The sequence below is a fragment of the Hipposideros armiger genome, unplaced genomic scaffold (genome assembly GCF_001890085.2).
Source record: "Hipposideros armiger isolate ML-2016 unplaced genomic scaffold, ASM189008v1 scaffold_21, whole genome shotgun sequence".
Classification (NCBI taxonomy): domain Eukaryota; kingdom Metazoa; phylum Chordata; class Mammalia; order Chiroptera; family Hipposideridae; genus Hipposideros; species Hipposideros armiger.
The window spans coordinates 5,954,606-5,967,194 of record NW_017731371.1 but is presented as its reverse complement, the minus strand read 5'-3'; the positions used below and the strand labels follow the sequence as shown (position 1 = coordinate 5,967,194).

Below are 12,589 nucleotides of genomic sequence, written 5' to 3'. Positions count from 1 at the left end.
GGACGAGACCAAGAGTTTCCAAGCCTTGTTTTCTTAGCACAGCTGAATTGTAGGGTAATTCTTAGCAAGCTCAGAACTGGCTTGGTCTCTAGGTCAGAAGTGGCTTCTGTGTGTAATGGGCACAGAGGGAGAGAGAATGAGCAAACAGGTAGAACCGGAATCCCTGTAGCTGGCACCCCGGAAGGAGCTGGGCAGTGGGCAAGCTCGGGTGACCTTCTCTAAATATGCTCAGTGCTGCTTTTGAAATAAATCATAAAAATAAAATAAAAGACTCTTGTGAAAAACAGCTCTATAGAGGGAAAGTAAGTCCAATTTCATGTATATTGTTCATCTGTTCTGAAGTTCTCTGATATTGAGACTCCTCAGTAATGGGGAATTGGTATTTTTTCTCTGTAGTTGCATTCCAGGATTTGTGTCCTTATGGCCATGGAACTGTTCCGAGTCTTCATGATACCCGTGAAGGTGTGGTTTGATATATTTTACTCCTGTCGTCTTCTTTTGTATGAATATGCTATTGTACCTTTATTTTATAAACCATGGAATTTTACTGTATAATATATATTGTACTTAGTGTACATACTCGATATTTATGATGTATCATGTGCATTGCATTGATCATAAAACTGTGTTGTGGTATGTGAAATACATTATATATTTCTCTGGTAAAAGAAACGTTCATACGTTTTAGAAATTTTAAGTCTCTTGAATAGCTGTACACGGCTTTGGCATATCCTTTTACCTGAGGAAGTTCACGGGCAATTCTATATTTTAGATGTCAACGAATGTCTCGAGAGTCCGGGCATTTGTTCAAATGGTCAGTGTATCAACACAGACGGGTCCTTCCGTTGCGAATGCCCCATGGGTTACAACCTGGATTACACGGGAGTACGCTGTGTGGGTGAGTGTTGCCGCCACATCATACACTTTTAAGGTTCTATGTTATTTCTCATATTCAGCAAAAGGTCTCTCAGGCGCCCTGGGTGGTGGCAGGCTCTGCAAAGCCAGGGTAAGTAGCTAGCAGCTGCTCTTGCCCCTCCCATCCTACGTTTTCCAGTCGGCCCGATTTATGTGAAGATGGATAGAGTTGCCCAACCTCTGCCCTCAACCAAGTATACAGACTCTAATGGGTCTAGAGATTTGCAGTTGCCAAACCACTAACTGGCACAGACACCCATTTTACTTTATGACTTTCCATGCCTGCTCGGGTAGCAGAAGACTACATTCCCCTGTGGGTTTGGGATTTTTAGGGCAAGCACGGCTGTCTGGGGGCTCAAAGCATTGCACGCTTGATCTTTTGGGACCCTCTGCACTGCATGAGAACCAGACAGCCAAGACCAAGGAGGGTGCAAGAGTCCTGAGTGCCTTGCAGTGACCTGGAAATGCGTGGTGCCTGGTGGATCTTCATGCGCATGCTCCCATTAAATTAAAACGCCTCCAAACTTTGTAGCACTTTCTCATTCTTCTTTTTCAGACACTGATGAATGTTCCATTGGCAATCCATGTGGAAATGGTACATGCACCAATGTTATTGGGAGTTTTGAGTGCAACTGCAATGAAGGCTTTGAGCCAGGACCCATGATGAATTGTGAAGGCATGTGATACTTTTCTTACCATTTCTTCGTGATACAGAATGGGTTATTTTAATGCCTCAGCTTTTTTTTTTTTTTTTTTTTAAGCTGAGCCATCCTGCTACCTGTTGGCAGCTCAGTGGCTGCTCAGCTCGGGCTGGACTCGAACCGCTGTNAGCTCAGTGGCTGCTCAGCTCGGGCTGGACTCGAACCGCTGTTGCTCAGAGCTCAAACTCTTGAGCGAGCTCTTAACCAACTGAGCCACTCAGCCAGCCCAAATGCCTCAGCTTTTATTTATATTGTTCTGATAACCTATTAATGATTATAATCATTACAAATGTATTTCCCTTTACTTCACTGAGCATAGTCCCGATACCTGGTTTAAAGCCCTTGTCTGATAACTCCAGCATCTTGGTCATCTCAGACTTGGCACCCATTGATGGTCTCCTGCCTTGAGATTGAGTCCCATTTTCCTGGCTCCGCATTATGTTGGTTAATTTTGGATTATACCCTGGATATTATGAATGATACCTTCTGGAATAAGTTATATTACTTTTAAGAATGTTGATGCTTTTGTCTTAGTGGGCAATTAACTTGGAGGAACATAAATCAGATTGTCAGGCCTGTGGTTCAGGTTTCAGCTCTGCTGTGGTTCAGGTTTCAGCTCTGCTCTTTAAACCTTAGTGGCTACCTTCTTTGATTTTCCCCACACATGCATGGTTCAGTCAGTCACTTGGGCCAACTTTATGCATAAAATAATAGTGTTTTTCCACCTCTGGCCCTTCTCCTTTCTGGGGTTGCCCCTCACTCTTCAGCAGGCTGGGTGGCCCCAAGTCTTCCTCCACTGATTCCTCTAGACAGAAGCTGAGAAAGTTTCTAGTGAAGAGTTAGCTGCCAGGTGCTGCCACTGCCAGGACTGTGGCCATCCGCAGGGTAATTTCAGGAAAAAAAAAAAATTGGGAATTTATTCCTTGCCGTTCGTTTGCTGAGTTTCGACTCACCACTAAAAACGAGTTCACTTAGTTGTTTTCAGAGTTTATAGTTGTTATTTGTTGAAGGATGGGTTTGTTAGGTACCCAGTTCTCCATACTATAAGTGGAAGTTCTATTATCCTGTTGCTTTCTGTGTAAATACATCAGTGTTTATTACACAAATAATCAGAACCCTGGGCTGAGCACATGGCTATCTGTTTCTTTGATCAGATATCAATGAGTGTGCCCAGAACCCACTGCTGTGCGCTTTCCGCTGCATGAACACGTTCGGGTCCTATGAATGCACGTGCCCGATTGGCTACGCCCTCAGGGAAGACCAGAAGATGTGCAAAGGTAAGGCCACAGGCAAGGGCTTAGTTAGAACTGAATTTGCCATGCTGGGAGTACGGTATATTTTAATGATTTTTATCGAGCCTTACAGAAAGGTTTATGATAGCATTTCCCTGGTACATTTCCATACCTAGCTAAGAAGACACTTGGTGGTCTGTCCAGTCAAGTCGAAGATAAGGTGGGACGAGGAGCCTACCCACTGTCATACTCGTGGGTTCTTATAAAAGCAGAAAGTGCCCTTTCCTGAACTTCCTGCTATTAGGGACCAATGCTGAAATTTACAAGCGTAGAATAGGCCAACAGCTGAAAAACAAGAGGCTCCTCCTTTTTCTGTCACAGAATACGATTACATTTTAAGAGCCAAAATTACATTTTAAGAAAACCAAAAATATGACAGCAAAGTCCTAAACAATAGCCTGCTCCTGAGAATCTTATATATGTTTTTTCTTTGAAAAATACTTTACAGACCTGGATGAATGTGCTGAAGGGCTGCATGACTGTGAATCCAGAGGCATGATGTGTAAGAACCTGATCGGCACCTTTATGTGCATCTGCCCACCGGGGATGACCCGAAGGCCGGACGGAGAAGGCTGCGTAGGTAAGGCTCTCAGTGACGATGTCGCATATTTAATACCCTCACTCTAGACTTATGGCACTGCTCCAAAATCATGCTACTTGCAAGCCAGCTGTTCTTCCAGCTGTTCAAGGCTGTGCTGTACCGAGACCTCTTCCATCTCAGGGTCCATGGCAATATAATCAGTCTGGGTAATGCAGTGGCAGGTATGCCTGTCCTAGAATATATGCCCCCTTGTTTTTCATATTCTGTGTCCTGTAAATCTAAAACACTAAATTTACAAGTGTAGAAAAACTCCCTTGAAACAGTTACGTTCATGTAGCAAAATAAAAGTATGAGTTAATGTTTTTATTGTTTTTATCATTCCGTGAATGAGGAGAGTAAAGAGGCAGATACTCTCGAGAAACATCTTACAGGCTGGCTATCTCTGTGACCTTGACCAGATTTTTTTAACATATTTGAACCTCAGTTGATTCACCTATAAGGGGAGGAGGTCGGGCTCAATCTCTAAGATGACTTCAAGAGTTTTAAATGCTGTGATTTTATGTACAAGTCAAAGTCTCATGCCATGAGAGCTGGTCATGGCCTCTGTATCCATTATCTCAGCACTTCTTCAAAAGTGTTGTCACCTAGGACGCTGGAGCCCCATACACAATCTTCCTCATCCTTGAGAAGAGGTGGCGCCCTCTCCTTGTGAGGAGTGAAAAGGATAACTATTGCATTGTTCTGTATACCTGAAACTAATAATAAAAAATAATAAAAAAAGATGGAAAAAAAAAAAGAAAGAAACTACTCCTTCCTCCTAACCTCCAGAACCTAGAAAAATGTGGGTATTTTTGGAGGAACATTTGAAGATTACTAATAATTCCTTATTTGGGGGAAAAAAGCAACCCAAATAATATTTATTAAAGATGAATCTATTAGTGATTGCCTGATGCTAGGAGTCAGAATAGAGAGAGCGGTTGGAAATGGACACTAGGGATCCCTTTGGGAGATGGAAGCATTCTAACACTGGATCTCAGTGACTGCACAAAACCGTTAATTCACTAAAAAGCGTGGCATTGCACACTTAAAACATGCAAGTTATATAGCATCTAAATTATACCTCAATAAAGCTGTTTAAAAAATAAATCTATCACAGGAAAAGAAATATAAGGATGTTCATTACAATTTTACATGTATTAACAGCAACAAAAAAGAATAGGAAACAACCCAAGTGCCATCATAGGAGGATAGCTAAATAAATATGGCATATTCATGCTATGAAATGTCATACAGCAGTTAAAAGGAGTAAGATATATGTATGTGTGTACTGAAGTAAAAAGAACTATAAATACATAGTTACAGAACAAGATATACAATGTGTCATTTTAAAGAAAATTATAAATAATACTGTGCTTTCTGTAGGGACATATGAAAGCAAGTAAATACGTATGAAACTATTTGTTTTAAATAAACCCCAATTCATAGAAGGAATTACCTCCAGGGAAGATTTTGAGATTAGAGGTTACTGGTCTGAAGTGAATTTAACTATATCTGTCCATTTTAATTTTTTACGAAAGAGTAAGTTCCTAAATTACATGTGTAACATAAAATTCATTTTTAAATGTATGCAGCAACCCACCAGGCTATGATTGGATTTCATAGTTTCTTTTACTCTATTAGATATTTCATTCAAATATACTACTTACTAAAGTTAAAAATAGATTACATCAGAGGTTCAGTCATGCAGTGCTTTTTTCAAAAACACTTTTCTTCCAAGACCTGAAAACCCAGAGATTAAGCTAGACTCTTAAGTCTAGGAGCAGAGAAGTTTACAGAATAATGTGTATCCCTCAAAATCTTGCACAGGGCAAAAATGCTAACATGTACAAAGGATAGAAGTCACATGTATGGAAGACATTGTTTACCATCCTGGTTTCTTAGTGTACATGAGATTTATTTTCATCTATTTTTCTCTTATTTATTTGAGCATGTATGTGTGTTTGAATTTCATCCAGCTAAAATACTTAGAAATGTGTTTTACTTTTTATTCATGGAAATTTCTTATTTTTTAACTAGCTGAATTTTACATTATATTGTTACTACATTTGTATGTGTGTTTCCTAGGAAGAGGGGGTAAGCATTGTTATCAGGGTAAGAATGCTAGTTTCTTCTGGTCCTGTATCTGTCATAAATGAGCTGAGTGACTTGAAAGTGACTTAATTCTCTGTGCCTCAGCTTCCTCGTCTATACAGTAAGAAACTGTATGATCTGGGTGGGAGAAGAAGAACGTCTCCTCTAGCTCTAATATCCTATGGTACCATGAACTTACTTTTTCCGAAAAATGAAAGACCCAGGGCAACATTATACATTTGTAGGTTTTTCATTGTTAAAAGATGCTATGAAAGATACAGGTTCTAAAACTTTGCTGATCCTTAAGCTTTTCATGATATCATGCTGATAACTTAAACGTCTATAAAACTGTTTTTGATCATCAAAAAACGCATTGTAGAGAAGTTTTATTTTATTCAGACATGTTTTTACAATTAGAAACTTCATAATAAACAGCCAAAATATTAAAAAAGTGTTTACAAATGTCAGAATGAAAGATAAAGCCACACACAAAAAAAGAAAAAGATAAAAGAATGCTGAGTACAATGAAATTGGAATTCAACAAAATTACCCCAAAGTAATATCAATTGAAAAATTAACTAAAAATATTACCAGGTAAAGAATTTATGTTGAATAACTATGGTGTACCCCTGAAACTAATATAATATTGTATGTTATATTTTTGATAAAAAGTCTTTAAAATTTAAACCATGCTGATTCCTATTTCAGCTATGTCAGTTTCTCACATTTGAGTGAGAAATTTACACATAGTAATACCTTAGACATAGAAGTAACCTTGATCATTCTTTTGATATGTCACTGTTTCTTTTTAGAACACTCCAAATGAGTGCTCCACATTTTGTGTGCAAATCAAAAGCAAAGAGAAAAGTAAAACACATTCGAATCTATTGTAAATATAATGGTATAATTGTGTTTGTATTTGTGTATGTGTGTTTGCATGTGTTTATTTTGTCCAAACAGTGTATCTTTTTTATCATACAATGGTTGCAAATATTAAAAATAGACAATTGCATTCATTGTGAGAAATTTGATATATGGGGAGAAGTGAAATCTTATTTAAAGACTTGCTCTGAGTGAGATGAAAAATAAAGTTGATCTTAAAGTATCACCTGTGAATCTTATAAATGTAATATAAATCTTAAAAACACAATCTTTGTGTTTCTTTTATACACATATATACATATATTATTTTTCAAATTGTGAGATCCATCTCACTAATGTCCACATATCTAATATTTCTTATGGACTACCCCGAATGAAATTTAACAAAAAGGAAGTAAAATTTTGTTTCTCCTGTTCCCTGTTGTGAACATCAGAAGTGTCTGGAAAGTGAGAGGCACTTAATAAGTAATTGTGATATAAAAGAATGAATTTAACCAAGATTCTATATTTGGAAATCTGTTTAATTTTGTAATATTAAATACCCATATGTGATGACTACATTTAAAAAAAAATTAAAGTTATGCAGAAAATCTAAAACCTCTGTAAAGAAAACTAAACGTAGAGACAGAAATTTGATTATGTAATATATTATACCCCAATAATTATTTTTTAAAATAAAAAATAAATGAATAGGAAAATCTAATAAATAGAAAAATTTTACCAAGATTATTAAATTTTAATGTAAATGCCAACAGAATACTTTTGGGGCGTCATTAACATTATTTACACGTAATTGAGGGGGGCCAGCCGACCGGCGTGTTGGTTAAGAGTTGTCTTGGGATGCCAGCTCTGAGGAGCAGGGCCTCGGTTCAGATCCCACATTAGGGCCAGTGATGCTGCGCTCTCTACAGCTAAGATGGTGAACAACAGCTCGACCTGGAGCTGGGCTGCCACGAGTCGCCGGCGTCGGCTTAGGCTCAGAGGGGCTGGCCGGCAGCTAGCGTGTCCCTGCGTGAGCTGCCATGAGCCGCAGTGAGTGGCCGTCCAATGGCCAGTGAGTGACTGCCTCACCCAGGAAGAGCGCAACGATAATACCAACATGGGCCAGTGAAGCAACATCCTCCACAACTAGACTGAAGAACAAAAGGACAGCAACTTGTCTGTTCCCCTTCCCCGATTCCACAACGCTGTTCCCCTCCCCCAATTCCCCAATAAAATCTTTTTATAAAAAAATGTAATTGAGGGGAAGAAAGGCTTTGTTTTAAATATGATGGCATAAAAATGTTACTTTACTCCCATCCCCTGAAAGTTTTAGAAATATGGCAGGAAAGGGAGAGTACTGTTTCAATTTAAGTGAAGAAGTGGTCACAACTACAGACTGAAAAATATCCTCAAAATAATATAAAATTTCAAACAAAAACACAGGTGTTCAGTGGCATATTTTTTTTTTTTTAGGCTTTGGCAGAATACGGACAGATATCTCTAAAAGTAACTGCCCCCAGGGCCGGCCGAGTGGCTCAGTTGGTTAAGAGCTCGCTCAAGAGTTTGAGCTCTGAGCAACAGTAGTTCGAGTCCCAGCCCGAGCTGAGCAGCCGCTGAGCTGCCAACAGGTGCAGGATGGCTCAGCTAAAAAAAAAAAGTAACTGCCCCCATTTAAAGAGTTCATCCAACACTCTTTGATTAAAAGATAAGGGACTTGGGTGAATGAGAGAAGTATGTGATATTTTTGTAGAAGCCCCAGTTCCATACTGCAATGTCAAGAGGTATAGAAGTGAAAGAAATCACAGTGACGTGTTAAAACTTAAAGAACTTTACTTAGAGTCACACTGACCTCCTAAGTTACCTGAAAGTTTGAGTATAAATGCTCCAAGGGCAGAGAGCATACAGCTTTGGTGAGCAACTGTTCATAGAACAAACTTAACATGAAACTGGTGATCTTCTGCCACACTGTTTTTCACCAAACAGCTGAACTGGAGAAAATTGTTCAAAGCTGAATAATTACACAAGACCACAACAAATGTATATATGCTGGGGGGTAAAGGAAGAAAGGAAAATAAACAAGAAATAGATGAAAACACCTTAGGAAACAGAAGAAGAGTTTAAACAAATAAAAATTCAAATAGAAGAGACTGAAAATGATGATGAAACCATATCAAGACATCATGAGCTTAGGAAAAAAATAAAGCTCCCACATAAATTAAAATCACATTAGAAGTAATAAAAAGTAGAAAGGGATCAAAACACAATCAGTAATGTGGATATGGAGATGACTAATAAGATGATAGGGAAACGACAAAGAAATTTAATATGCACATAAATGAAGTCCCTGAGAAAAAAACTGAACAAATAAAAGAAAAATTATTTAAATATATCTGAGTATTTGTGAAAGAAACTCTTGTGGAAAATGTTTAAATATGCATATCAGAAGAACGTACTGCTCCATGGAAAACTGTTGCACAACAGTCATTCATTGTTTTCTATTAATTTATTGAACAGCTGCAGTGTTTATAGTTCTGAGAATATCATAAAAATCTACAAGGACAAGTTTTTTTCCCTCCATCTCTGTAAAGTAATTTAGGTTCTAGTCAGGGAGAAACAGACACCAAATAAATAAAGAAATAATCAACATGATAAAATAGTGGTAAATCTTTTTTTAAGAAAATAAAATTTGTGATTGAGTGGGAGCTACTATTAGAATACATTTTTCATGGAGGACTTCTCTGGTGAGGTCACATTTGAGCTGGGACCTGGAAAGGAAAAATTAAATATCAAGAGCAAAGATCCCTACAACAGGAATGAAAGCCAGTGTAGTTTGTGCCAGGCGAGTGACATGAGGTGAATGAAGCCCTAAGGTAGGCCATGGCATTGCAGGCCACGGTAAAGAGCTTGGTTTTGTGCTGAGTGCATGGTGGCAGAGTGATTCAGAGTGTGGGCCCTGAAGATGGATGGTGAACATGAGAAATGTAGGTTCCTATCCACTAGTTCTGTGACCTTGGGCAAGTTGCTTCCCCATGTGCCTCAAATTCCTCATCCAAAAACAAATAGGAATAATGAAATCACTAACCTCACAGGACTGTTGAGAGGATTAAATTTAGTGAGTTCCTGTAAAACCCTTAGAACAGTGCTCGCCATATAGTAAAATGTCAGTTGTTAGTTATTATTGTGTTAAGACTTCAGGTTGCCTTGTAGATAGATAATGCATTGTAAGGGTGTAGGAGTAGAAGCATGATTCATTTAGGTGGCTATTTTAATCATCCAGATGAGAGACAAAACAGGCTCAGCTAAAATCCAGACCAGTGTAGAAATGCAATGGACAAATTCAGAATATACTTTGGAGATAATCAACAGAACTGTCTGGTGGATTGATTGGATATGGTGGATGAAGGAAGAGATGTAAAATATGAGTCCTAGGATTTTTACTGGAATAATTGATTGGATGAAGCTACTATTAACTAATAAGGAAAAGACTAGATGAAACATCCTTTGTGATTGGGGGCACAGAAGAATAAATATTCTGTTTTGACCATGTCACATGTCAGATAGGTATTAGCTTTCCAAGTGGTAACATCAGGTAAGCAGATAAGTTTATGAGCCATAGCTGTAAGTTGCTGGCAGATAGGTGGTGGATGAGAACAGAGAGAGGGAGAGGGAGAGGAGGGAGAGACTGAGCTCTGGGCACTCCAATATTTAGAGTGATTAAAAATAATTAGAAGACTAACATGAGTAGCCATCAAAGTGAAGTTATCCAGGGCATGGTGGAGTCATGAGAGTTAAAAGAATGGATTATTCAAACACTTAGGGAATAGTCACTTGTGTATTGTGCTGCTGAGATACAGATTAAAATATAGACAGAGAAGTAACAATTAGATCTGGTGACTTCCTTGGGGTAGAGCACATGAGAAGAAAAGAATCAAGAGGTGAGGAAGTGGAAATGGCAACCACAGATCATTCTTTCCAGAAACTTGTATGGAACCACAAAACACCTTCAATAGCCAATGCAACGTTGAGAAAGAAGAACAAAGCCAGAGGCATCATGCCTTCTGATTTCAAACTATATTATAGCAGTAGGAATAAAAGTGTTGTGGTATTGGCAAAAAACAGGCTTACAGATTAAGGGAACAAAATAGAGAGTTTAAAAATAAACCCGTGCCTATAGAGTCAATTAATTTTTGACAAAGGAACCAAGTATATACAATGGAGAAACATAGTCACTTCAATAAATAGTGCTGGGAAAACTGGACAGCCACATGGGAAAGAATGAAACTGGACCCCTATTTTACATCATATACAAAAATTAACTCAAAATGGATTAAACACTAGAAGGTAAGACCTAAAAACCACAAAACTAGAATAAAATGTAGGCGGTAAACTCCTTGACATTGGTCTTGGCGATGACTTTTTTGGATTTGACACCAAAAACAAAGGCAACAAAAGTAAAAATTAACAAGTGGGATTATAGCAAACTACAAAGCTTCTGCTGAGGAAAGGAAGCCATCAACAAAATGAAAAAACAACATACAGAACGATAGAGAATGTTTGCAAACAGATAAAGGGTTAATATCCAAAATATACAAGGAACTCATACAACCCAATAGCTAGTTGTCGTCATCATCATCATTGTCGTCTGATTTTAAAATGAGCAAAGGACCTAAATAGACATTTTTCCAAAGAAAACACACAAACAGTCAACAGGTATATGAAAAAATGCTCAACACCACTAATTATTAGGTAAATGAAAAAAAAATCCATGGGCCGGCCAAGTGGCGCGATGGTTAAGAACTGGCTTGGGACGCCAGAGGGCCCCGGTTTGGATCCCACATATGAGGGCCAGTGACACTGCCCTCNACAGCTAAGATGCGGAACAACAGCTCAACCTGGAGCTGGGCTGCCATGAATCGCCGGCGACGCGTAGGCTGCAGCCCCTGTGGCAGTGGGTTGCCATGGGCTACCATGTGTAGCCAGCAGCCGCAGTGAGCGGGCGACTGATGTGCCTCGCCTGGGTAGAGTGCAATGATGGTGCCAACATGGGCCAGTGAAGCAACGTCCTCCACAACTAGACTGAAGAAGAAAACGACAGCAACTTGTCTGTTCCCCATCCCCCAATTCCCCCATAAAAGTCTTTAAAAAAAAAATCCACAATAAGTTATCACCTCACATCTGTTAAGATGACTGTTATCAAAAGACAAGAGATAAGTGTTGATGAGGATGTGGAGAAAAGGGACCCCTTGTGCACTGTAGATGGGATTGTAAATTGGTGCAGCCACTATGGAAAACAGTATGGAGGTTCCTCAAAAAATTAAAAATATTGGGCTGTCGGAAAAGTCATGACGCATTTTTGCAACGAAAAACATAGAAAAAATACGTCATGACTTTTCCGACAACCCAATAGTAATACCATGTGATCTAGCAATCCCACTTCTGGATATATCCAAAGGAAGCAAAACCATTATCTCAAAAAGATATCTGTACTCTCAGGTGCATTGTAGCATTATCAGAATAGTCAAGTTATAGAAACATCCTAAGTGCCTCTCTATAGATGAATGGATAAAAAAAATGTGATACTGTGTATATCACATGTGTATATCATATATATATATATATATATATATATACACACACACAAATATATATATACACACACACATATATATAGCGTACATGTAATGAAATATTATTCAGCCTTTAAAAATAAGGAAATCCTGTCATTTGCAACATTGGTGAATCCAGAGGGCATTATGCTAAATGAAATAAGCCAGGGAAAGAAAAATACTGCATGGTACCACTTCTGTGTGGAATCTTAGAAAAACAAAAGCTGAATTTGCAGAAACAGAATGAAAACGTGGTTTCCTGTGGGTGGGGTGAGGAAAATAGGGACAGATTGGTAAAAGGGTACAAACTTGGAGTTATAAGATGAATAAGGTCTGGGGATCTAATGTATAACATGGCAACTATAGTTGATAACACTACTGTATAATTGAAATTTGCTAAGAGAGCAGAACTTAAATAGTCTCATTAAAAAAAAAATGTAAGTAGGGGGCCGGCCGCGTGGCGCGATGGTTAAGAACTCCCTTGGGATGCCAGAGGGCCCCGGTTCAGATCCCACATATGAGGGCCAGTGACACTGCCCT

At 38.7% G+C, this 12,589-nt stretch overlaps 1 protein-coding gene across 1 annotated transcript in view; it reads left to right on the top strand.

The window, feature by feature from the left end:
- FBN2 (fibrillin 2) overlaps positions 1 to 12,589 on the top strand; it is a 280,792-nt gene that overhangs the window by 243,581 nt on the left and 24,622 nt on the right. Inside the window, exons 49-53 of the mRNA XM_019635313.1 lie at positions 397 to 462; positions 773 to 898; positions 1,472 to 1,591; positions 2,771 to 2,893; positions 3,357 to 3,488. Coding sequence (XP_019490858.1) covers positions 397 to 462; positions 773 to 898; positions 1,472 to 1,591; positions 2,771 to 2,893; positions 3,357 to 3,488 — 567 coding nt within the window. The remainder of the gene's footprint in view (positions 1 to 396; positions 463 to 772; positions 899 to 1,471; positions 1,592 to 2,770; positions 2,894 to 3,356; positions 3,489 to 12,589) is intronic.